The sequence below is a fragment of the Mastacembelus armatus genome, chromosome 7 (assembly GCF_900324485.2).
Source record: "Mastacembelus armatus chromosome 7, fMasArm1.2, whole genome shotgun sequence".
NCBI lineage: Eukaryota > Metazoa > Chordata > Actinopteri > Synbranchiformes > Mastacembelidae > Mastacembelus > Mastacembelus armatus.
Window position 1 is genome coordinate 20,722,304 of NC_046639.1, and position 25,765 is coordinate 20,748,068.

The following is a 25,765-nucleotide window of genomic DNA, read 5'->3' on the forward strand; positions in this document are numbered from 1 at the left end:
TGCACCTCACTGTGTGGCAACCTCAGATTAAAAAAACACATCCTGCTAAGATCTATAAAACTGCTGTGCTACTGTTTCATTCCTGTGGCTGCCTTTAATATCTTTCCTGGTTTTGGACTGGTCTTACCCACTTTGAGCCGTGTCTCACTCTCTGTGGTTGCAGAGCTGGAGGAGCAGTTCAAGCTTAATGAGGAACGGATGGAGAAGCAGCGCATGGAACTGGATAAGCTGAAGGACAACGTTACGGTGATACGGGATCAGATCCGGGCACAAGTGCAGGAGTACAATAACTGTCAGTGAGGGCGTTAGTTACTGTACCTGTTTACCGTTTGCTGCTGTAGCTCAGAAGTGACTGATGCTGTGACTAAAACAGAAAACATCAACCATGAAAATAAGAGGTACCTCCATTCTTCCACTGGTATTTAGGTTTTACACATTACCTGTCAAGAGTTATATCACACCAATACCTTCCTTTGTCCATGTACTGTATCACTTTTTGACTCCTGGATATCAGCACTGCTCAGTGTGGTGTTTGTCCTTTAAGTTAGCACCAGTGGATGACCTGTATATGTTTCATTTTATACGCCATATTGATATTGGATTGAAAATAACTAATATGAGTGTTATCAAAAATTTACTTTGGCCAAGAGTTCTAAGTTTTTGTTTTTTTTCTGTAATTTATCCCCAATCTATGGTAATTACAATATAACATTCCCATTAATGTGTGGAAAAATTTGATTTATCCAAAATAATTTGAATGCTTATTTTTATTCTACAAGAAACTCTTGATTAAATACATGTAAATGCCTTCACAGTATTCCTAAGTATTCAAGTATTTTATGCAAAATGAATTTGGTTATGATCATGGAGACCAATAAATTGGGTAGTTAATGTAAATTCATTTCATTATGTGGCCTGTGTGTGATTGTGTGTGCAATATTTGTATTGTTTGTATTATTAGACTTTATTTACGACAGAACATATGTTTTTTCAGTTCAGTGTCACAAGGGGGAGCCTTGACAAAGCAGTGCCCTCTCTCTGTCTCTCTCTCTCCAGTTTCTCTACTATCACATTATCACAGCACTCATGTTATAGCAACATCACTGCAGGTAAAAACAGTATGATTAATGATATGTGAAAGTTTGCTTGTATCTCACAGAGCTATGTCACTGTTATAGATGTTCACCTTTGTCATTGATTGATTGTCTTGATTTTCTGGCCCACAGCTTTATGCTGCTCTTTTACTACTTTTTGCCGCTCTCATTATATCCTTTTTAGTCACAGCCAGCAGACGTTCTCACTGAAAAAGCTCTGAAACACTGAACTCTACCTGCCCAACACCAAAGAGCGGACAGACAGAAGCTGGTGAACGTAGTGCAGCATTTAGCAGCTAAAGAGACAGACATTTTCCTCAGGAGTTGGTGGAGGCCACAAACAGAGCCAAAACGAGAGTAAATACTGTGCCACCCCCAAGTTGCCAAAATAATTTAGTTTAACTGCTTAAAGTCTGGTAGTTTAGCATGATTCCCAAACAAAATAGTAGTCAGACCTTTCGCAGAAGATCATGATTCATCAGAGGGGTCCTGAGATGATTATTTGGGTATGACGTTAAAACAGAGATTCTACTGAATACATCTGTGTAGACTTTTTGTCGGGAGTGCAAATAAATCTTTGGTGAAACTGCTAAGAAGTCAGGAATGATTCTTTTGCCCCTGTAGCGAGGCTAAAGTGTCTCTACCTGGGGCCCCTCGTTACATTTCTAACATGTTGACCTTGATACCACATGTCTGCAGAACATTGTAGCTCACTCAGTGATTCATTAACTTCCATTCTTTGAAAAAGTAACCCATTAAATGCACTGATATACCTGTTTAACTCAAGATGAATATACTGGATCAGATATAAGCTTCACAATGGTGTATTTTTCTGGCAATAGACTTTACCTTTGTTCCCTGCTGTGTGACTTAATGTAACTTCTATACTGTCCCAACCACCTGTTGGATGAGGATGCTGTTTTCAGTGGGATCAGTCAGCCAGGAGATGTGTGATCTGCCTGCGCTGGGTGCAATCAAAGGGAATCTAATCCGTCCGGACGTGAGCGCGCATTCCTGCTCCGTGCCAGAGCTGCACAGTGCGCAGACAGCAGCTCGCCAGAAAACATGTGGTGGGTTCACAGAGGAAAACTTAGAGAGGAATGGACATTATACATAAAAAACGAATCATTGTTAAAGCTTTATGAAACACTCCCCTGTTTATCAAGTAACATTGACCTGGTGACTTGAAGTGAACCCCTTTTCTGACCTTTCAGCCAAATCCTTTTGCCATTTCAACAAAACACCAATTACTTAAAGCTATAAACTGTTTAACATTTTTCGGGCCACCCGAGACTCGCACTGGAAACCAACCAGTCAACGGGACCTTTGCCTGCGCCCTCCCCCTGTCGCCACTCCGCTCCGCTCCAGGACTCCAGCTCGGGGTTTCCGGGAGGAAAGAGACGCAGAAGCTGAGATCTGCTCGGCTCCGCTTCTGAACGGAGACTCCGCAGCAAGTGGAGACGGTTTCCTGCCCAAACACCTGAAACAGGACCGAAGCGGTGAGTAACTGAACACTCGTTAGGACTTTGTCTTCTCAGAGAAATGATTTCTTTTGTTTTAATTAAGCTGCCTGGTCCCACCAGAACAGCTGTAGAGATTTACGGTACATCGTGGAAATTTATTCAAAAATCAGACCGGCGCGTCCCTAACGCTGGACAAGTAAAAGGCAGATTTTACGCAAAGTTTGCGCTTTTCTGTGGGGACTTTTGCCTGGACTTTTCATCAGTATTTCACTTGGATTTCTTAACTTTCTTGCGGTGCATGTTGTGCGGGTCCATATCTCACTGTTCACTTGCCACAGGTTGCCTGCAGCCCCGGGGTTGATGCGCGCAGAGATGCAAACCTCGCTGCTACTGCTCGCCTGCGGTAAGTCGACTGCGCACCGAGCGCTTTGAAGTTAATCCATGTTTTCTGCTGCAGAACAAATCCTCACAAGTCGTTCAGAAGGCTGACAAGCGCCTCTGGGTCACTGGACTGTCTGTGATTAGTCTCTAGAAAATATAAGCGTCTACGTTCATGCTAAGCCTGTTGTAGATGTAGAGATGATTTTCAGTGATGCTGACACTTGCTCCACTGAGAGAGAGAGAGAGAGAGAGAGAGAGGGTGCTTTGAAAAGACCTTTTCACTTGTTTTCATGAAGAGAACGAACTTTAACACATGAAACACATCACTTTATACTTGGACATTACTTTTTTTTTTTTTTTTTGTTATACAAAACTGCAGTTTTTTTCGTTATTGATATTTTACAGGTTCATAGTGAAGAAAAAGGTGGGCAGAGATAAGATAGCTGATGTTTCTTTTTTTAGGGGCCCTGGTGCCCTCCGGTCTCTGTGGGTCATCCCTGTGTCTCTGTGTCTCTCTGGGTGGTGTCGCTCTGTTTATGGTCGTCCTAAAACAGCCCAGCTGAATCCACAAATAGAGAGACTTCCACTTCACACCTACCTTCATCAGTGCTCAGGACTCTAATACACTCGTGTGTCAAGTGCTGCATGTACAAAGCGTGTTTATGTGTGCGTATATGAACAAAATACAAGGTGGAAAGCTAACTCAGTAACAAGTCCTGACAGGATTCTTGTCACTAACTCAGTTGAGCTTTTACAATCAGAGTTCAAGTCCAAAACCATCACTAAAAAGCTCTGAATGTCACTGGTGTTGCATCACTGGAAGCAGAGCTGTACTCAGACCTGTCAGTGAGCTAAAGATCTATCTGAGTCATGACCCTCAATAAAACGCATCCTGGTGCACGATTCCCTGGAGCTACAACACAATGGGCTCATTGCTGCAGTTCCAGTCCATTAGTGGCTGCCGTTAGCACCCAGGGTGTCCCCTTAGACATTAACCCTGCTCACAGCTGCAGCTCTTTATGATGCCTGACAAAGCTTGACTGTAGTTTTCAGGACACACAGCATGTTTGGCAGGTTTATTCTCAGGTTTTTGTCTCAGTTTGACATGTTTTGTAACATTTTTAGCGCTTTGCTGTTAATCAGAGTTCAACAACATTTAAGGCATTCATAGAGCTGTTTACTGTCACTTAAACCTGATCAAACCATGCACACACTACACACACACACACACACACACACACAATCATGATAAAGCAGGTTAGTTGAGTTTTTCACTATTTAATATTTAATCATGTATGTTATGGCTTTAGAGAAATGTGATTTAAAGTAAAGTTTAGTGTACAGTAGATGTCTGTCAGAGAAAGAACAAACTTGAGACTTCTGATTGGTCTGGGCTTTTCAAAACGTCTATGGAAAAGAAATGAGTCTAAAAGAGCTACTGAGAATGATATGATCAGCTGAGAGTGTATTGGAGGAAAAACAGAGGAGAAAAAGCATGTGTTTTAGAGTGGAGCGGTGGACAAGTGTTTCTGACATGAAGTCTGTGTCTATAAGCCCCACACGCTGTCATTAGAGATAAGAAGCCGTCCACTAGGACTCCCAACACCGCCGAGGACGAGCAGCAAGGTCAAAGGTTGTGTCCAAACCCCCATGTCAGGATGGGGTTAATTGGTGTATGTGTGTGTGTGTGAGTGAGTGAATGTGAAAGGACTCAGGCTGATCACAGGGACAAAAGAGCCAGCACTGGCTCCCCTCCTCTCTTTCTTTTCACTTTCTGTTTCTTCTCCTCTGGGGGTGGAGGTGGAAGGAGGACCTGTAGAAGGCTGGTCCTGTGCGAATGTGTATAGAGGCATGTGCATTCACAGAAATGTTCTTAAATGAATATAATTTTACGTAAATAGGCACAAGGCAAAAGTGCATTTTATCTGTTTCTGTTTTTACTACTTCAGCAAAAGTACCTTTAGTACCTTTTGTTTTTGCAGTAGTCATTGTGGCATGCCATGTAGCAAGTTGCTTTTTGTGAAGTGATGTGATCAAATTCAGCTGAGGGAGGGACTAACTCATTATTTTTCTGGAGGAAGGAAGGAAGGAACCAGGAAGGAATTAAAGAAGAAAGGAAGGAAAACTTAGCATGTAAGAGGATCAGGGTTTGATACCGAGCAAATTCTCTGTAATTCAACTTTCTGGAAGTTTTGTGTTTGTGTAGGAATGAGGCTTTGTTGAATTGCTGATATCCTCCCCAGATATGTGTGTGTGTGTGTGTGGGCAGGTGAGAGTCAGTATTAGGCAAAGGGAGTGTGTTCCCAAAGCTTTTGTAAGCGACAAAATCCGGAAATGTGTGGATATAGAACAATGGTGCGGTAAAGCCAATAACCAGCCGCAGTGACGACGGGCGGGGGGTGGGCTTGGATAGAATCAGGACAAAGGAGAAAGACTTTTGGCACTGGGAAAAAGCCTGGGGGGGGGGAAGAGGGAGAACAGGTTTGTTTATATGAAAGGATGGTGAGGTAGGTTTCCCCGTCCTGTTGGTGGGGGCTTTTCTGGGTGAAAAGAGGAGGTGGAGATGAAGGAGGAGGAAGAGGTAGGATGAAGGGAAAGGGAGGAGGAATAGGAAACAGAGCTGGTCCCATTAAAAACAACTGGGTGACTGGAACCTGAGTGCAGCTGCCATGTGTTTACAGTGTGAAGGTGAACAGGTATACAGAAAAAAACACAAAATACAGAACAGAAATGTTATACACATTGATCAAAGGCACTATAAAATAATCACAACCATAGGCCAATGGAGACATTTTGACAGGTTTCAATAATAATGATGGCTGAATTTCCAATTAGCTGTTTCATTGTCAGGGTCCTGGTGCTGTGTGTGCCGGCTCACTGTGACAGCAGGTGAACTTCTGTCCATCTGTTGTTATTCACAGTCTCAGTTTACACATAAAAAAACCTCAGTGAAAGCTTGAAAAAAACTATCATCACTCGCTTAGTGCAGCAAACTAATATTTCACATGAATAACATTCTGTTTTACAGATTTTTCTTAACATATCTGGAAACTTGACTGGTGCCATGGCTGATGGGTGAAATTAAACAGCTCTTGTTGATGTTATTAGTTATGAGTTTCCTATTATGACAACTCAAAATGTCACATGGCAGCTGCCTAGTTAATCAACATAAATATCCCTAAAGTAGTGAGAGCAGTTTGCTTTCAGGTGGGTGGGACAACTGAAATTTCACAATATTCAAAACATCACCAAGGCAACCAAATAACTGGGAACTCTGTTGAGCAAGCTTATTTGAAAAAATTCTCAGTACATGTTCATTGTGAGAGTAATTTGATTGTTTTACATTATTAGAGGATTACATTGAGAAGTGCACTGAGAAAAGATTTCATTAAATTAAATGTGAACATAAAGTATGATCTATTCTGATATCAAAGGCTGACTGAAGAGTAATGTTAACTGTAATGTCCAACCTCTTCACGTCTGAAGTTTTATTTTTTGATTCTTTTATTGCTGCAGGCCACAGACCAAGTCTACCAACAGGCTAATAACCTGTTGTGATGTGTAGCTTGTTGAAAAGCTACACATTGTCTGACACCCCTTCACCCCTTTAATTATCTAATGGCAGACAAGCAGCAATTATGGTGTGATACTGCAACATGTAAGGCTGAAGGAGGGATAAGGAAGGAAGGGAGGTTGGATGGAAGGAAAAGAAAATAAAGTCAGAGATAAAGAAAGGAAGGCAGATGTGCTAATTATGTTATTGAGATATTTCAGATGAAGATTTTGTTGTTGTGGAAGACAGGCTGACCCCTAGCTACAATGTGCCTTGGCCTCATCTTGTTGCCCTATAATTACACAATGCAATGGACACACACAAAAGTCTAATAAAGTCTCATGGCATGTAAACATAGGCAGGCTGTCTCATGTCTAAGCTCCAGGTCACTGAGATATGATAAACCATTGGCACTAGAATTCCTCCGAAAGCCTGTATGTAGTTGCTAAGTCTGTGCTAATAGGTTATTATAATGTAAAATTATTATTATGTTATTAGTAAAATAATTTATCAAAACCAAATGATAAAATCTAAACTAACTCTTCATGGTACTCTGTAGATACCTGCAGCATAGGAAGAGACAGTTTTAAGCACAAAATGCTGTTTTTGTTTTTCCACCTCTCCTGGGAGAAACATAGGGTCATTAAAATCAGTTCAAATACAGGTTAAATATGACTCCACACACAGTTCTCCCCTGTGTATTCTAAATTATACTCCAAGTATCTGACCTGTGCCTTTGGCCACATCAGTTCTTCTCTAACACAGGAAAGCAATTTCAGATTTTAACATTCAGACACAATATAATTACATTAAGCTCACTGATATTCCCAGACAGACAGACAGATAGATAGATAGAAAGACAGACAGATAGATAGAAAGAAAGAAAGAACAAAAAATATACTCAAATGCATGTACAGTCAGAAAAAATACAGAAACACAAGTGTTAGTATTTTTGTCCACATTAGCGCAGAGATCAACCCGATTAACTCAAGCCTCAAAATAAATGGCAGGAGGTATGCAGACACATGCAAGCACACTAAATGCATTGGCCTCAACTAATGACATGTCCCACATGTGCTGTAGTTTTCTCAGAGCTTTCCCTCTAAGTGGAGCCAGATTTTCTTTTTCACAGGCACTGATTAGCACCTACAGCGAACACATGTACCCTCTGTTCAGTTCTCCACGTTTCCCTGAACAGCTGCTGAACACCAGGGTAAACACACAACACTGTAATCACCAACTGAACCTGCAGCAAATCACTCTCTGCTGCTGAGTAACTGATGGATAAGCTGGTTGACCGACAGGCTGGACTCAACATCTGCAGACCATGTGTGCCCTCTGATTTGGTGGGTTTATGGAGCTTCAAGCAGCATGGCAGTGACTTTTTGGCCAGTGTCTGGCTTCAGATGAGATATTTGCCAATATACCAATTACAATCATGTCATTTACAAGCTTTAGGTGCTGTGGCTGCACGGTTGGACCATTGTTTGTAGGGGGTGTGCCACATTTGTTTTAACCATTTTTAAAGATGGTCTGAGGATATGAGGTCTGTTTTGCCAGGGTCACTAAAAAGATCAGCCTGAGTATTTAAAAGACTGTTTCACATTTATTTCAATAAAACTGTTAGAAAACCATGAGTAACTGCAGACGTGTGGGAATGAAGGCTGTGTAGAAACTGAATGTGTTTCATGTCATTTGTAAGCTAAGAACAAACATTGTTCTGTGCATGTTTCCAGGCAGCTTCACTGTCCACCTGTTGCTGGAGACGCCTTGTTTCATATATTCTCTCCAACATGGATTAATCAGACGTCTGCAGGATGGGCCAGGAATGTGAATGTCTCTTTCAGGACGACCAGCTGCTTCTCAGTTTCATGCCTTGTTAGTATAACATCCTGTATAATGGCCAGCGTCTGGCCTAGCTCGCTGACACCCTCTGTCTGTTAGACAGCCAGGCAGGCACTCAGACCTCAGAAACAGCTGAAGAAGAGCCACAGACCATGTCAGGTCAATACAAAATATAAATTTAATAAGTCCTAATACATAGAAAATGACAAGTAGGTTTACACAGTACAAATACAAATACAATTTCAACAGATCTAGGCCTTATAAATATAAATATATATAAATTTAATATTTAATACATATCCCCTGAAGAGGACTCATATATTCTGGGTAATTTTACATAATTGAATTACTGTATATTATTTTACACAGGTCTTTTAAAAAGATTTAATGGAATCAAAAAAGATGAAAAGTTAGAATCCTTATAACAAAAATCTGTTTTGAGAAAATGTTGAGCTGTTAAATCACTTATTTACAACAAGCAGTTGAAATGTTGACAAGGTTAAGATCCTACGATGAAGCAGAGATATAGAGCTTTGTCTCATCTGTGTAGAGATGGAATCAGTGTTGCAGAAAGTTATCAGACGCATGTTTGTGAATGACAGAGTTCAATGGCAGCATGTTCTCTGGGGTGTACTGCTGGAAATATTTTCAGCATAAAGGCAAGACACTAGTGGTGCTAAAGACCTGGTCAATAATTACACTCATTGATATGTCAAATGTAAAAATTGCTTTTGTTATCCTCCACAGTGAGAATGTTATATGAATCATCCTTAGGCACAATCAGGACTGTTTCTTCATATATCTTTTTCTTAATAATTAAAATAATCCTACTGGACTATTGTGAGCTGCAGCTCTGTAACCTTGTCACCACCTTTCACACCATCAGTGTCTGCACAGCTTTGGATATCATCTTCTGCTCATTTTATTAAATGATACATGACGTTAAGGTCAGCGGCCATTTTTAAGCGGAGCTCTGAGCTCTGATTAAGGAAGGAAGGATGTAAGAAGTGAGCAAGGTGAACGTCAGGGCAAAGAGGGGAGTCTGAGCTGCTGAGGCAGGAGCTGTGGGCGTGAGAAGACAAGGGAGGTGGGAGTTCAGAGCTGAAACTAATAAAGAGCGAGGGAGGAGAAAAGTTCAGTGTTTGGCTTGGGAGCTGACCATCTATCAGCTAAGTGCAGAGCAAAGAGAGGACGGAGACACAGAGAGGGAGAATGTAAACTAATTAGGGGGAGTTAAAAATAAAGAGCTGTTGACTTTTCTCTGCCTGGGTTTTATAGTAGCTGTCTGATGGTGAGTGCTAAACATATCTGTGCTGCCTTCTGGTCCCAGGCTCACTCAGGTTGGGTATGCAGCTCATTGCCTGTATTAAAATCATGCTATTCTTGTCTCCTTACTGCCCTGGCTGAGCTGATATGAGATCTGACCATGTGGTCATTCATTATTTTCGGCAGTGTGTGTGTTCATGGTCTCCCAGTGCTGCCTCCTGTCTGAACAAATGTGTGTATATATGTGTGCTTTTCCTGTTCATCTGTTTGTTTGTCTGGTTTCCTACGTTGTTTATGCTGGTAAATGTCACAGCAAACTGTGTCTGACCAGCAGTGGAATGTGTCATGTTGATGCCACATCCCCTCCACACCTTTACTGCCAGCCAGCCCAACACACAGCTGGAGGAGTTATTCTGTGGGCTTTGCTATAGATGATGGAGATGTACTGACAGTAAAGAATATAATAAAGGTGAAAACATTTAGGAATGAAATTTTCAAAACCATCTAGTTGTAATTAACAGTATGTCCTGCAGGGATCTCCATGCGTGTTTTGACCATCCCAGCGAACAAACGGACTGGGCCTGGTGTGTTTCGATGGAGATGAAAACAAAGAACAAATTCTGTCACATGTTGGCAGCTGAGGAACTTTTTAAACTGCTCTTGTGCACTGTGCTTTCTTTTCCTAGTTGAGACTGGCCAAATGGAAATTAAAGGCAGGGATGAAGGTACACCTGGGGGGACTGAGGCCGTGATGGAAATCATTTGTGGGAATGAAAATCAGGTGCAGTCTGTATTATTATTGCCTCATGTGGAAGACCTGCTGGCTTAGAGTTAGACTTCACTTTCTTTTGTGAGGAACATAATTCTGTTTTTAAATATTAGCCTAGAATAGATTGACCTCAGTCTGACAGATTAAACAGTTGGACTGGTGACACAGTAACACTGTATATAGCATCTGAAGAAAAAGCCTTTGTGGTGGAATATAAAGACTGTCACCCATATAATACTGGAAGGAGCTCAATAATAGACCTTAATGGATGCATACCTACAAAAGGATAGCCAAGGTGAATGGTGTGCAGTATGGTGTAGGGCTTACAGTGTACAGCCTGCTGTTACAGGCTAATGGGCAGCTGAACAGCAGTGCTTTGTGAGCTGAGACACACACACACCAGGCAGCAGCAGCACCACCTCCTCCTCCTCTCAGCTGTCAGCCTGCATTCCTTCCTGCTGCTCCATTTATGGCTACAGAGAAAAAATAAGAAAAAGAAACTCTGGTGTTTAATCAAACACTGTATCACCTCTGTCCTCAAAGCTACAATATTAACTGCAAACGTTTGCTTAAAACCTCCCCTCAGCTGGTCACCTCCCTGTCCACGTTCCACTCAAGCTGAGTCAGCAAGGATAGAAAAACTGAAAAAAAAATGTTGTCAATATTTTACAGTGTATAATTGGTATCTTTTACCCTTTTCATTTTTACTTTCTTTCGTATTCAGGATGTTGCATATGCACAGCTGCAGCCTTTTCTCTGAACTCACACTGTAGAGTGATAGATACCACCTTCCATTTATCTCTCTTTCATCCTTGCCTCCATGCACACACTCTGTGTGCACCCCCTGGTTTACATTAAAGCAGCAGTGGTCAGATCACTGTCAGGCAAATAAGCCATAAATACTCTGACATCACCCTGTCGGGCCTGTTGTTACAGCTTCAGCATAAGACCAAGAAATACAACATTTATCAGCTCTGTTATTTGATATCTCACCTACAAAGTTGTTCTATATTATTGTGCACATCACAGGAACCACAAAGAAGTGAAAGAATTGTGTTTCTAGATGTAAAACACATGAATCCATGTACAAATTTGTTAAAACTGATGTGAAATGTTTTGAAGTAAGACTTTTAATTCCCCAGTCATGACACAGCGGTTATGTCAGCACAGCTTGTCTTGTGAGGGGAATTGTAAAGCCTGTGTAGTTGTTCACAGACAAATAAGCACAGACAGAATCACATAGAGATAAAAGACACTGAAGGAAACCCGGTGATTATATGACACATCAGACGCCTGCTTCGTTCCTCCGCCTCCCTGCTCTTTCTCATGCACACACAGACCTTTGAATGCATGCCAATAGTTTCCAGAATAGATATCAAGTTGTCGTCCCAGTTTGCACAAAACCTCTGTACAGTGTCTTTCTTCTACACTCTCCTGATCCTCTCACACATCAACTAACCATCTGACCTGCTGTGTCAGATCAAGGATGTGGGAACCACCTTAGGCCTGTTACGTCACTCATTCTCTTTGCTGATAATGATAATGAATGGTAAATATAGAGAAAGCACAGAATCACCACCCGCAAACCTCATCACAGAACAAATCCCCTAATAGGTGTATTTTTGTAGACAAGTACACACTTGGTGCCTATTCGCTTGAAATATCGACCATGTGCTTGAAGTTATGTGCTTGTTGTTAGTTGTTGTTTGCTTGTTAGCCAAACGAATCCTGAGTTATAATACTGGAACTATGAGAATAAGTGCAGAAGGGGGCTCATGTGTTTGTACATATGCGCAGGTGCACACTGGATTCCAAACTTAAGGCATGTTTGTCACCCACACTGTAAACCTCATATCTACTTGTTGCTCACTTGGCTGGTTCCACCCTGAGACTTGTCCATATGCCAGGCAAGCAAAGGTTTCCTCTGGAGTGTGTGTCGAGATTGTGTGTGTGTGGATGCTCCTGTGAAATCCTCTGCGTGGCTCCCAGAAGGCTTCCTATCTGCAGCTGCCTTCATGGCAGCACCAGGCTGAGATAATACACTGACTCTGTCTGCCTTAATCAGTGAGTCCAGACCTGCAGAGAGCATCCAGTCACTGGCAGGTATGGCAACCTGTCTCTCTTCATGCCTGTCATCATGAAAATGTTATGAAATCACACCATTGCACAGTGTGTAGGCAGCAGAGGCACCCGGTTTTGGAGAAGACTCGTACTGTTAAGATTTCTTCACCAACAATCTATTTAGTTTTTTATTTAAGTATATATTTGTATTCTACAATAAAATAAAGTCTAACTGAAGCTGGAAGAGAACGCTGATCTAAATAGAGTGGAAGGCTTTTTAGATGCTAAGCGTTAATGACGATAAGAGAACAGTAATTTAGTCATTCAGATAGCCATTTGAGAGGTAAGTATTTGAGAGACCACTTACAGTCATGTCAACATCACTCTTGAAAATAAGGAAGTGGATATTAAAAGGCACAGTAAGGTGGTGATAAAGGTCATATTATAGACTGCTGCAATGAAGGTTGATCTAAAGTTAGTTCGTCTTAAACTCTCTTAGAAAAGGTGTGAGGGGCATGGACAAACTATATCTGTTGCTCATTCTCAACTTTTATACATTTTATACATATACTTTTCATGTAAAGCCTGTTAATTTGATCCACTGTGTCAAAGTGTTTACAGTTACATGCTGCTGTGTAGAATGTACACAGTACCTAGAGTAAGGAAGGAGGGTTAGATACACCTGTTGTGGACAGATTGACAGCAGGACCCCTGGGTCACCACTCAGTTCATACCACAACATGGAGAAACACAGACTGCAGGTCCCAGAGGTATGGAGGAGGAGAAGTTCTCACCATGATGTCTGCTGGAATGTGTGACGGCTGCTGCTGGTTGTCATGAAAGTTTATAAGGTTTATTTTAACTCCCACACATAGCTGAGCTACTCAGTCACACCAGGGCTCCAGTGCTTAAACTCTCCACACCATGGAGATCCTGACCATGGCCTCTGTATGACCTACATTGGTTAGTTTCCAGATTTAGCCTGTAGCTGGGGTCTCTCATCAGGTGAGTTTTGGGGGGATCCTACTGACAGCAGAGCCTGCTAACCTACAGTGTTGTCTTTAGATAACCCCCCTCCCACTGGATGTAGTCTGAACATTGAATTTGCACTTGATGTAGCAGCAGCTGTCTAACTGTGGGGGGCCTTTATGACCCATTAGCTTAAGTCCATCAGATTTTACATCCAAAACAGGTGAACAGTATACACATACAGTGGAATTGAATATGCCTCATCAATCCTTGTCTCTTCCCAAATACTGCTGAAAGTCTTGAGAGCAGATCTGATTACAGCATCAGCATTTGTTATGTTTTTAAGAATAACTCCTGGTTATAAAGCTGACCTCTCTGGTTGAAGGTTTCGAGCCGGTTTCACCTCTGACCACCCCTGGCCTCACTGACAGGTGTGACCCTGTAACCACACCCTCCAACTTTGAGGTCACCATGTCTTGAAGTGCACCTGTATATTTTCAGACATTACTTCCATGAAACACCTCTGCAGTCTCTTGATCTGATTCTTACAAATACATTAACATAGTACATTCACCCTAAACATCCAGGAAGCTTTTTACAGATGTGATACAGCAGAATATAATTCTGAGGATGCTTCAGGCAGAGGTAGAGAGTAAGCGAGACTCATTTTTCATGCATACCAGGGAGGTGATTGTGTGGTTGCAAGCTCCAGTTCACTCTCTGAGAGAAAGCACAGTGACACCAATCTATGTGTTGACAACTGGGATCTGACTCTCCAATCCAAAATACAAAACTTTCTTGACGAAAAAACCTATAGATGTAGAACTGATAGAAACTATTGTAGAATGAAATGCTTGAACAATGCTGCACCTTGTGATAGACTGGTGATCTGGGTTAGGGTTAGGGTTAACCCTAGTTTCAGCCCCATGTGACTCTGGATGTACCAGGGTAAATGGCAGATGATAGATGGATAAAGTGCTGCTGTGAATTCCCCTTATAGATTGTATGCATTTGCTATTGTATTTACTTTATTCTCATAACCATATGGGCCACAGCACTGTGAAATACTAACTCAGACTCACTGTTTTTGTGAGATAAACAAACAAATTTAGCTCCTTAGTTTCCCATCCTTGGCTATTTTTATTTCTCAGGAAGTAGTAGGAGCTTTTCACATTGTCTCTTCTTTTAGTGCAGAAATCATAATGACTTTATTTGCCAACACAAGCTCATGAATGAGTGCTGTGTTAGAGAGTACTGCCAATCTACACTGCTTTTGCCTGTTCACTGAAATCCATTTCCTGTTGTTCTCCATTCCAGTCCTGGCTGCCGCTGTGGGCCAGGAGCCTGATCACAGCCACGGCTGTGCACATGGCAGCTGTTACCCAGCGACGGGGGACTTGCTGGTTGGACGAGAGAAGAACCTGAAGGCCTCGTCCACATGTGGGATGAGGAGAAAAGAGCCTTACTGCATTGTCAGTCATCTTCAGGTCAGTGAGCTGTTTCGGTTCTTTCTCCCCAGATGCCTCACCCTAGAACATGTTACACTGACCCTTTCTATCCTGCTGCAGGATGACAAGAAGTGCTTCGACTGTGACTCCAGACGGCCGTATGACCCCGTCTACAACACCATCAATCACCGGATAGAGAATGTTATCACCACCTTCAAACCTCACCGCAAGAAGTCCTGGTGGCAGTCTGAGAATGGTGAGGAGACTCTGTAGTCACCTGTGTTCTGCACTGACACACAACTACTTAACTTGAGTTCATTTAGACAACCTAATGCAAAAATAACTACTACTGGCTACTGCTGGTTAATATGTAACTATTAAAAAAGCATTTAAAAACATATGTTACATTTTTTAAATACTTAATAAAGGGTACTTCATTAGAGAGTGGAACCCAGTATTTCTTATTGCAGTGGCAAATATACTGCAGGTGGTCTTTAACAGTAGTGTCAGAGAAAAATATATGAGCCAAGGTGCATTTAGGTGTGCATTCATACTCATATGCAGCTGCATCTCAATGAAACAAATGGGCAGCATCAGCCAGTCCTCCACTTTGGCTAAATATCTCATCAACTATTGGAGGCTCTATGTTCTCATATTCTCATTATACATACTTTCATGTTCCCCAGTGTATAAAATCTGCTGGTTCTACTGTGTCCAGCAGGTTGATATGTTCAGTGTTTAGTCAAAAAAGCTGATGTTTAAAGGAATATCATAAGATTTAGTAGAGGTAGCCATAGTTCCCACAGACAAGTGGAAAGTTAAAGTTGGTATGAATATGTTGTTTTGTCAGCCTCAGGTGTGTTTAGTGTTCACCGGCACATATAAGCCTGCTAACACACTAAGCTAAGACAGTGGTGAATAACATGCATCAGCATTTTAACATTTTCTTTGTGTGTGTGTTAGAAAAATATTCAAAAGGTTTATTGAAACCACAAGCAGCAAGCAACTAGTAGCTGTAGAGAAACCTTAAAAGCCAGATTAAGTTTGCCTATAACTATACAGTACTCTCTCTCTCTCAAACACACACACACAAATTGTGACCAACATCCTCAGACCAGCTACAGATGGGCTTAATAACAGAGTAAGTCCTGTTTTGGCATCATCAGACAGAGAAAGTGGATGAAAGGGAGAGACACACGTTAAGGCTTTAATGGAAAGACAGAAGTAAAAGTCAAGGGCCTGTTTGGGGCTGAGTGAGAGGCAGTAGTGAAGGCAGAGAGAGGGACAAGGTTTAACTGTTTGTGGGCCATGTTACTGTAATGGAGCCCTGTTGATTAGAGCACTGTGCTACCAGGCCCAGAATAGAACACAGAGAAACAGAGCGAGGGGGGCAGGAAGTGAAGTGACTATTTTTACTCCTGGTTTGCTGCTGCTTTTCCATGCCATCTTTGTGGCATTTCCGTGGTGGTGGTGGTGGCAGCGTGCACAGAAGGCCTATTCGATATGGATTACAGTGGTTTGATTGTGTGCACTTATTAATTAGAAAGGTCATTTCCTGGAGTATTGTGTAATTGTGTGTTTTTTCCATTACATTTGAATATATATGACTCACCTAAGAATGACTCTGTTAGCAAGGTTCGTGTTTTTGCAGAATGATGTGTGTATTAAACAGCTGCATTATAGTTTGTCTTCAAATTGTGAGTTTATTGGGTTGTAGAGTATTAAGCAGAACATTCATGTGGTGCATCTTTTGTGCATTAGTAAGCAGGACTGGGAAAGTCCTCTGGCTTTGTACTTGTACAAGTATGCAGTGAAAGTACTCCTCAGAGTAATATGGCCCTTCAGAATATTTGCTGCTCTTCAGCTAAGGAAGTGTGTGAGCTTTTCTGGCTAAATTTCTGCTGACAAGATTAAATGGTTTTTCCTGACAAGATGCCATTTCTCAAGCCAAAAACATGGTTGCTGCTTCATCCACTGCCACTAGCTATTGTTTTCTGTCATCCATCTGTCAGAAAGTAATGATTTTGATGGAACATGAGTGTGAGCAGTTTATGGCTCATAAATAAAGTGTCACTGAAAGTCATTAGCTTTAAAGGAAAATGTTTTTTTGTAAATTTAGCATGTCTCTGTCTCTGTCTGTTTCTCCCTCACAGGGAAGGCGGCTGTCTTTATCCAGCTGGATCTGGAAGCAGAGTTTCATTTTACTCATCTAATTATGACTTTCAAGGTTAGATAAAGACTCTTCTACATCTAAGTACCTGAAATGAATGACTTCCACATATGTTGTGTTGATTGGGAGTTACTGTGAAAATAAACTTTGCAAGAAAATATCTTGCTGACTTTTCATCCTCTATATTCCTGTCTTGCAGACTTTTCGTCCAGCGGCCATGCTGATTGAACGATCAGCAGACTTTGGTCGTACCTGGCAGATCTACCGCTACTTTGCCCATGACTGTGCCAATGCCTTTCCTGGAGTCTCCCAGGGTCCTTTGCGTAACATTAATGATGTCATCTGTGAGTCACGATATTCTGACATTGAGCCATCAACAGAGGGAGAGGTGAGCGATCAATTTAAGGACTAATGCTAAAATAATAGTGTAAGTTTAATACAAAAATATTTTCTATTTTAGTGAATAAAATAAAAACAACCCTACAAGTTCTATGATTTTTTAAATACATAGTTCTTGGTATGGAAATTTGGTGTTTTCTTTCCCTCCTTCCAAATTTTGGGATATTAAATGTTACATTCAATTTCTGTAGCCACTGCAAACTTCTAGCCTAATTTCAGAGACTAGTTCCACAGTTTGAGAAACAGCTGCCCTAGCTCTGGCCAAAGTAAAAATATATATTGGTTAACTTATTGTTTTTACCATTCTGTTCATTAAATTAAACAAAATTAGATAAATATATTAATTACTCAAATTTAGAGTTGAAGCAGACAGAGTTTGGATTGAGCTTGTCCAGCTCTTTCTCCGTTTCCATTTTTTATGCTGAAATGCCTGCTGCTGCCTAACATCATATACACTGCAGCATCCAGGTTTCCTAAAGCAAAAAGCCTTGAATTCTGTAAGTAGCATCACATGCCAGTTTCTAATTCAATACTTAACGTACTGACAGTTTTATTAACAGATCCTGAATTTGAAAAGCCTTTATTAAATAGGCAAGAAAAAAACTACCCACGCTGCAACAAACCAACAGAAAAGACGAAGCACACAGGCTCTTAACAAACCCCAGGTCAACTAAAATATACAACCAACATCCGTATACTGTCGTATTTATATTGAATATACAGTTTCTGAAATACAATATAATACAGTATGTGTGACAAACTGTTTAGAATTTAGAGTCATGCTGTATTTCCTGACCTAGGTCATCTACAGAGTGTTGGAGCCAGCCATCCGGATTGAGGATCCATACAGCCCAAACATCCAGAGTAGGTGACATTTTAACAGCAGGATGATGGTGCATTACATAGTGATGCAAAAAGTCAAAGTTGTGGAGGCTAAACAACCGTTTCTCCTTATTGTTATAAAATATAAAATGATTTCAGACAATATCGAAACCTTATGTAGGTGTGTCTCCTTAATTTAAGAGGTTAGAAAAGCTTAAGGCCGCTACATGTTAAAACTTTGGGTTTGTTGTAACACTAACATCCTAAAAAACATGTTACGAAATCATACTTACAATGATTTAAACCAAGCCATGATATTGGAACTCTTACACAATTGTCAAAGCAAAATTTAAAACTTTGGAAAAAATTTATTCCAAATTGTTTTTCTCATTCAGCATCAATCAAATCATCATAAGTCAAACTCCAGCAGGAACAATTAGCTCATTTTCCAGCTGTGACACATCACGGATCATAACAGCCCTTCTCTCTGGGGTGTGAACCATGGCCCTGCTGTGTGGAAGGCATGCAGTGATGTGAAAAGCAGCTGTTCCTCTCCCACACACCCTCACTGTCCTAGTCCTCGTGTTTAGACTGGCAGGACATGAGAGCTTTTCCCAGAAACCTGAACTTGGTTTCCAGTGCATCAGCAGAGGTTGTCCTGTTCTGCTGTTAGACATCTCGGTGTAACTGGCCCACATGAAGACTCCTGACCCCTGCACAGCTGAACAATCCATATTTGCTGTTTACTGTTGTCAAGACAGTAAATCCACATTTAAACTCATTCTTGCACAGCTTTTTTATTCATTTCTGCATCATTAGAGTGAGAGAGTTTAATGCCCTGAGTTTAGCCCTGCAGGTAAACCTTGCCGTCAGTGAATATAACCTGAATCATTTGCCCAGTAGAGCCTGTGGGGGATAATACTGTGAGATGTGAGAATGTCTGTGAGAAGACACTTTAGGACATTTAGGACACTTTAGGACACTAGAACTGACTTGTCTATAATAAGTTTTCAGCTATTTTAATAATAGGCAAATATCTTTGTCTCTTTATTTTAACTAAATTAAATATGGTCAAAATTAGCTGACACTTTAAAGCATTTCTGTAATTTAACTCTGTTAAATTCGCAAATGTTAGCAAAAATGCCAAAGTAAGATGTAGAGTGAGATAATATTAAATATATAATATGATAATATTGTGATTGTTAGCATGATGATATTCATAGGATTTGACTCAAGTACAGACTCATATAAAGCTGCTTGTATAGCGCTACACTAAGGGTGGCAAACTCTGGTCCTCGGGGGCCACTATCCTGCTTGATAAATAACTGTCCCTGCCCTTCCAGCTTCTGACTGGCTCCTGATCCAGGTAATCTTGTCTTTTCTGAATGTCTTACTTTGCTCTTTTTGAAGTCTTTTTTTGGCAGTCTACCATTCAGCTCAGTAACATATGGCCAGCTCAGTTTCAGCCCTTGGCCTGCTGAAAGCTTCTGTTTGGCTGCTGTAGTTGCTGCTAGTCAAGCTGAATGACTGTTCTCCAATCTGCTATTGCAGCCTGAGGAGAAACACACAGTGCCTTACTGTAGTGGAGCTGGAGGGATCAGCTCTTGTCTGTCAGAGAGGGATTCTATTAGTTCAGATAACGTTTGCAGGGCAGGGTCAGACTTTGGAAGGGAATAATTCCTGTCATGAAATATTTCATCCCTCTTATTGTAACACTGCTGCTTCAGCTGCAAGCTCCTCCAGCAAGATTTGAAGTCACAGAAAACTCAGTTAAATTGAAATATTTTTAAATGCTTGTCATGACCAAGGTATCTCCTTTTCTGGGGGGAAGAGCAGTAAATAGAAACTATAGCTGCTCTGATACTATATTATGATTCTATGACTATTAAAAATAATACATAGTGTTGTACGTCACTGTCATCTGTCCATGATGTCTACTGTTGGCATGTGGAGGTAGGCACTCTGTAAGCAGAACAGTGCCAGTACCAACGAAGTACCCTTGTGAAAATGCATGTGAAATGTGTTGTCAGGCTTGTGTGTTTAGTTTATACTTGTGAGGATGAGTTTTAGTTTTACACGATAGAAGTGAGCACATTTTGGAAAAGTGAAGGCATTGTGGTCAAACCTCACTTTCTGATTTATCTTTAACAGTTCGGTTCGAGGGATAAGACTTGGTTTGAGTTTTCAGGTTAGAATTAGGTTTAGGTTTAGGGAAGGGGCTAGGGAATTCGTTACGTCAAACATTGTTCTTACAGTTATAGAAATACATATCTGTGTATAGCTGCTAATAAACAGATGGGTTCTAACAGCAGAGGATCCTCTTATCAGTGTCTGAGTGACAGGGGTGAACAGACACCCAAATCTCTCTGAGGAGATGTTATCTTGCTTCTTAGTATGAATTCTCCCCAGACAGCCTGAGGCAGGATGTTTCAAAACCACATTCCCCCCCTCCAACATTTGTGGATTTTCCCTCTTCTGGTAATGTACTTGAAAGTCATCGACATTTGGATGATAGCTTGTTTCTATGTTTTTCATCTTATTGTTAGTTGAAGGAGGAAACTGGGCTATATGAAGAAACTGTTCAGTCAAAAACGCCCATGTTAAGGAAGTGACTGTTCAGAGCAAATGGTTTTACAATTAGATTCATTGGTAAAGGTTGCTGCTTCTTGAGGGGGTTCTCAGACATTTGGATCAGCAGCAAGGATTTTGCTGGGAGAGCTAACCCCACTGCAACACATAAGAGTACAATTTATTTTTAGTAAATACTGGTACCAAAGACTTGGCATGTTAGGAAGAGGTTGTGTTGATGGAGTGAGCAGTAGCAGCAAACAGTGCTGAACAGAAGCTCAGAGCAGAGCAAGCATCAGTCTGCTTTTTTGGTCAGTCCTTCTTTCTGGGGTCAAGGGGCTTTTGTACAATTGTGTGTACTTTTTTCAGAATTATTATAGTTATTATTAAGAATTTGCATTATCTCACTAACTATAGTGTCACACAATCTATAAAGAAGTCCCAGCCTTATTCTGACTATCTATATGCTGTTCATCTTCCCTTTACTCTCTGTGTATCATCAGACCAACTAAAGATCACGAACTTGAGAGTGAACTTCACCAAACTGCACACACTGGGAGACAACCTCCTGGACCCCAGACCTGAAATCAAAGAAAAATATTACTACGCCATTTATGAGCTTGTCGTACGTGGAAACTGCTTTTGCTATGGCCACGCCTCTAAGTGCGCCCCTATTGATGGCATCAGGGATGATATAGAAGGGATGGTGAGTGATGAGGCTTCAGTTACGGTGCAGATCTTTAAATAGCACTTTACCCCTGATTTTCTCATACTACAAATTTACTTCCATGATTTGAAAACCTTTGATTCTGCATCTCATATAGATGGCTTAATTCTTGCTCCTCTACCTCCCATCTATTTTAAGGTTCACGGCAGGTGTGTGTGTAACCATAACACCAAGGGTTTGAACTGCGAGCAGTGTGACGACTTCTACAACGACCTGCCCTGGAGACCTGCAGAGGGACGCAACACCAACGCCTGCCAGAGTAAGTACAGAGGAGAAAGCACAGGGAACATAAAGTGCAGTGCAAAAACAACAGTAACCGCAAAAGCACAGTGCGTAACAAATTGAGGTGTTCTGGGGACAGTAAACACTTGGAAAAAAAGAATAACAATCTATCAGCAATGGCTAATTCTGACTTCTCAAAGTCTAAAATAAATATGTTCTTATTTTTTTAGAATGTAACTGCAATGGCCACTCAAACTCCTGCCACTTTGATATGGCGGTATATGCGGCCACAGGAAAAATCAGTGGAGGAGTGTGTGATGATTGTCAGCACAACACCATGGGACGCAACTGTGAGATGTGCAAACCTTTCTACTATAAAGATCCCAGTAAAGATATCAGGGACCCACGAGTCTGCATTGGTGAGTGTGTTTGTGAATGTGTAAGTGTAGTCATTGTTGATGTACAGCTTATAGGGTATACCTTAAAAATCTGAAGGTCTGATTGCATAACAATTCTCGATTCATCTCAGTCATAAGCCAGACATAAAACACACTTTAAAATCAGTCATGATTCTTGTTTATCATCAATATAATATAATATAATATAAAGCATGCATGTATAAATTAAAAATATCTAAGAAAACTAAATATATATCTTAAAATCTAGTAATTGTGAGTTGTACTGATCTTATCATGCATTAAATCCTGGCTTCTGCCTGTTTGCCTGTTAGCTTGTGACTGTGACCCTGATGGTTCTCTGAATGGAGGCTTGTGCGACAGCCACACCAGCCCTTCCCTCAGCATGGTGGGAGGTCAGTGCCGCTGCAAGGCCAATGTCGAAGGACTGCGCTGCGACAAGTGCAAGAACGGCTTCTTCGGCCTGAGTGCTGAGAACCCTCAGGGCTGCCAACGTGAGTATAGTTGCTGTTATAATTCAGGCAAACATAGAAATGTGATAATGACCCACTTCGTCCAGTTTGTGAGATGCTAAGAGCAACTACAAGCAGAGGTGTTGGTTCAGTGTTACATCCCTGGGGTGTCACATTTTTCAGTACATTTACTTTTGTTTTAGTAAAGACCTGTTACTTTATTAATAAGGTTTTATTATTGTATAAAAATGCTTCATAGCTTGATCCTTTAAATTGTTCCTGTTACAGTCTTCGCTACTAAGCCTCTCTGTTCAGTTTTACCAGCCTTTTAGGAGAATCTTCTATAAATAACAACTAATTCGATCTTGGTTTTTTTTTTTTTTCCAAAAATGCAGAAGAGATGTAGAGGGTTTTCAGCCCTGAGTACTGTCTTTTCATTGTGCTGCAGTAAATGTTCTACCTTTGAGCAACCTCATCAGTGTCTCCCTGTGTCTGTGCCCTGTGCCCCCTGCCCTCCAGCCTGCCGCTGTGACCCCAGAGGAACAGTGTCAGGTAGCTCTCAGTGCGACCCAGTCAGTGGAGACTGCTTCTGCAAGCGTCTCGTCACTGGGCGCAGCTGTGACCAGTGTTTGGTAAGATGGTGACAAAAGAGTTTGACTTTCGAATATTATAAATATTTTTATCATTGATTTTTTTCTTTGTCTTTCTGACTTTATTAATCCATGTCCAAAGTACTAATGTAATGTGAACAAAATACTTTGCTCACCTTTTTTCCTTACCTTCTAAAACACATATGACATTGTCTTGGCTCTTCATTTTGACCATGTCTCACTAAAATGGTACAGTTGTATTTGTAGACACTGGATTTGTTGGGTGTCTCCGTTGTGTGTTTCTTTCTCAGTGCCTCCTAAGCCCACCAGCCCTGAGATGTTAGGTGCTGATCAGCTTCCTGTAATAATTTACCCTCTTCTCCAAAACCTGCTCAGCTAGGAAAAGTATATGCAGGAATGTGAGCACCTGCCGGGGCCATGTGTCTAAATTTAGCCCAGGGATTTGTCCGGTTGGTGTGGGTTACAGCAGGCCTAAAATGGTCAGGGGCTGGATCTGGTCCGAAAGTGGATCCTGTTGTGCAATAACCCTGTGAAGTCTCATTTTAGAAACAAAAATGCAGACAGTAAAAATTATATAGATGAGGAAAGGTTACTAACTCTGACTGTCTTTAATAAGATGTCTCTGAGTTTAGCTCTGCAGATAACTGTGACATCTAGCATATACGTGTGGAAGCACTGACCAGCATTGGTGTACAGTAGATAAGAGGATTGCAAAATTTGGTAAAGAAGTGACAAGTTTACAGGATAAGAATAGTGGAGTTTAACAAATATACCAGTCAAAATACAATGAAGCTAAAAAGTGAAGCTGCTGAGCTGCTGTGTGTCTGTGAATAAAATCTCACACTGTCAGTAGAAACAACTGGGGCAGTGATGATTTACACCAAAGCTATGAATGTTGTTTTATTGGACTGGAGAGCTGAATGCAGTTTGTTTGACTCTCACACACGCACACACACACACACACACACATACACACACACACTTACTGCAGTGGATGTTCCCTTCTCACTCTATAATAGCATTGAGAATAATGCACTATGTTTATCTGTTGGGTGATTGCTCTGTTTGCCAATCATCCTGCCCTCCCTCTGTGCTGTGTTTTCAGCCTGAGCACTGGGCGCTGAGCCATGACCTGAACGGCTGCAGAGGCTGTGAGTGTGACATTGGAGGAGCCCTGGACAACCAGTGAGTGACGCTGTACTTTAACTTAAACACTGGGTCGCAAATCATATGTTACACTGCACAACACAGAGCCCCTTCCAAATGTTATTGTGTTTCATAGATTAGTGTCAGGTTAACAGAAGCAGCTTGTGTACTTAGATTTATTGATTTGCACCTTTGCCTGAAGAGCAGTAATTTGTTTCAATTCTTCTGAAACTTCTGCACCCCCAGAGATTAACATCCTGTATTCCAACACGATTCAGTTCCCTAGTGATAAGAAAATCTAACAACGTATATTCTAGCCACACAAATGTTAAACTCCTAACATGACCAGCTGAAATCATGAACTGAGTAAACATCACCATGTTAGCATTCTCATTGTGAGCATGTTAACCGTGTTGAAATTATTCTTCACAGCTGCTCCATGGAGAGTGGTCAGTGCCGCTGCCGCAGTCACATGACAGGACGGCAGTGTACGCAGGTGGAGTCAGGATATTTCTTCATGGCTCTGGATCACTTCCTTTATGAAGCTGAGTTTGCCAAAATGGAGCAGGTGAGCCAACTTGGATTCTCCGCTGGCACACATTTGTGCTGAAGTGATTCTTTGGCATTTTAGATTGAAAATGCAGTTTATGTACACACTAAATCTGAAGACATCTGTATATTTTTAGGGCTGTACACTGGAGATCAGGGAGTACCAGCCGGAGCGCCCTGCTACCTGGACGGGCATTGGTTTTGCTCGGGTACCTGAGGGAGGCACCCTGGAGTTCCTCATCAGTAACATCCCCTACTCCATGGAATATGACCTACTCATTCGTTACGAGTCACAGGTCTGTTTATATTCATCTGTCATCATTGTTATTATATACTCAGGACAAGTGCTTTCCTTATTCTGATAACATGACTGCAGAAAATAGTCCCCCATATAAGCCCCCATAAAACCATCACCAACCAACTTTTCATTTTTACATTTTGGTTTGTAAAAAGGAATAAACACATGACCTTTCCTTTATATGCAAAGGTCCATTTACTAGTAATAGTGACTTGTAAAGGAGCATACCAGTGGTTTGGCATATTTCAGCTCATTATCAATAACACATGGTTATGTTACTTGCAGAAAATAATTCTGAGACATGTCCTTTCTTCCAAGTTGGCCACACATACATTTTACTGTAAACTAACCAAACACTAATTTTGTCTAGATGCCCCGAGACTGGGAGGAGGTGCACATAACTGTGATCCGTCCAGGGCCAATTCCTACCAGCAGCCCCTGTGGAAACACCATCCCAGATGATGACAGACTCACTGTCTCCCTGGTGGCTGGAGCCAGGTTTGTTACTCAAACACATACACACATTCAGATACATG

The 25,765-nt window shown here is 41.3% G+C and overlaps 2 protein-coding genes across 3 annotated transcripts in view; both read left to right on the forward strand.

The window, feature by feature from the left end:
• lamb2l (laminin, beta 2-like) overlaps positions 1 to 1,500 on the forward strand; it is a 38,056-nt gene extending 36,556 nt beyond the window's left edge. Inside the window, exon 35 of the mRNA XM_026333057.2 lies at positions 164 to 1,500. Coding sequence (XP_026188842.1) covers positions 164 to 300 — 137 coding nt within the window. The 3' untranslated portion in view covers positions 301 to 1,500. The remainder of the gene's footprint in view (positions 1 to 163) is intronic.
• A 738-nt stretch (positions 1,501 to 2,238) lies between these two features.
• lamb2 (laminin, beta 2 (laminin S)) overlaps positions 2,239 to 25,765 on the forward strand; it is a 35,714-nt gene continuing 12,187 nt past the window's right edge. For both annotated transcript variants that reach the window (XM_026331391.2, XM_026331392.2), the window contains exons 1-16: positions 2,239 to 2,593; positions 2,896 to 2,960; positions 14,719 to 14,888; positions 14,970 to 15,105; positions 17,003 to 17,076; positions 17,219 to 17,407; positions 18,219 to 18,282; positions 21,312 to 21,514; positions 21,674 to 21,794; positions 21,988 to 22,176; positions 22,488 to 22,667; positions 23,145 to 23,257; positions 24,342 to 24,421; positions 24,815 to 24,950; positions 25,069 to 25,227; positions 25,600 to 25,727. In XM_026331391.2, the coding sequence (XP_026187176.1) occupies positions 2,918 to 2,960; positions 14,719 to 14,888; positions 14,970 to 15,105; positions 17,003 to 17,076; positions 17,219 to 17,407; positions 18,219 to 18,282; positions 21,312 to 21,514; positions 21,674 to 21,794; positions 21,988 to 22,176; positions 22,488 to 22,667; positions 23,145 to 23,257; positions 24,342 to 24,421; positions 24,815 to 24,950; positions 25,069 to 25,227; positions 25,600 to 25,727 (1,985 nt within the window). In that variant the 5' untranslated portion in view covers positions 2,239 to 2,593; positions 2,896 to 2,917. The remainder of the gene's footprint in view (positions 2,594 to 2,895; positions 2,961 to 14,718; positions 14,889 to 14,969; positions 15,106 to 17,002; positions 17,077 to 17,218; positions 17,408 to 18,218; positions 18,283 to 21,311; positions 21,515 to 21,673; positions 21,795 to 21,987; positions 22,177 to 22,487; positions 22,668 to 23,144; positions 23,258 to 24,341; positions 24,422 to 24,814; positions 24,951 to 25,068; positions 25,228 to 25,599; positions 25,728 to 25,765) is intronic.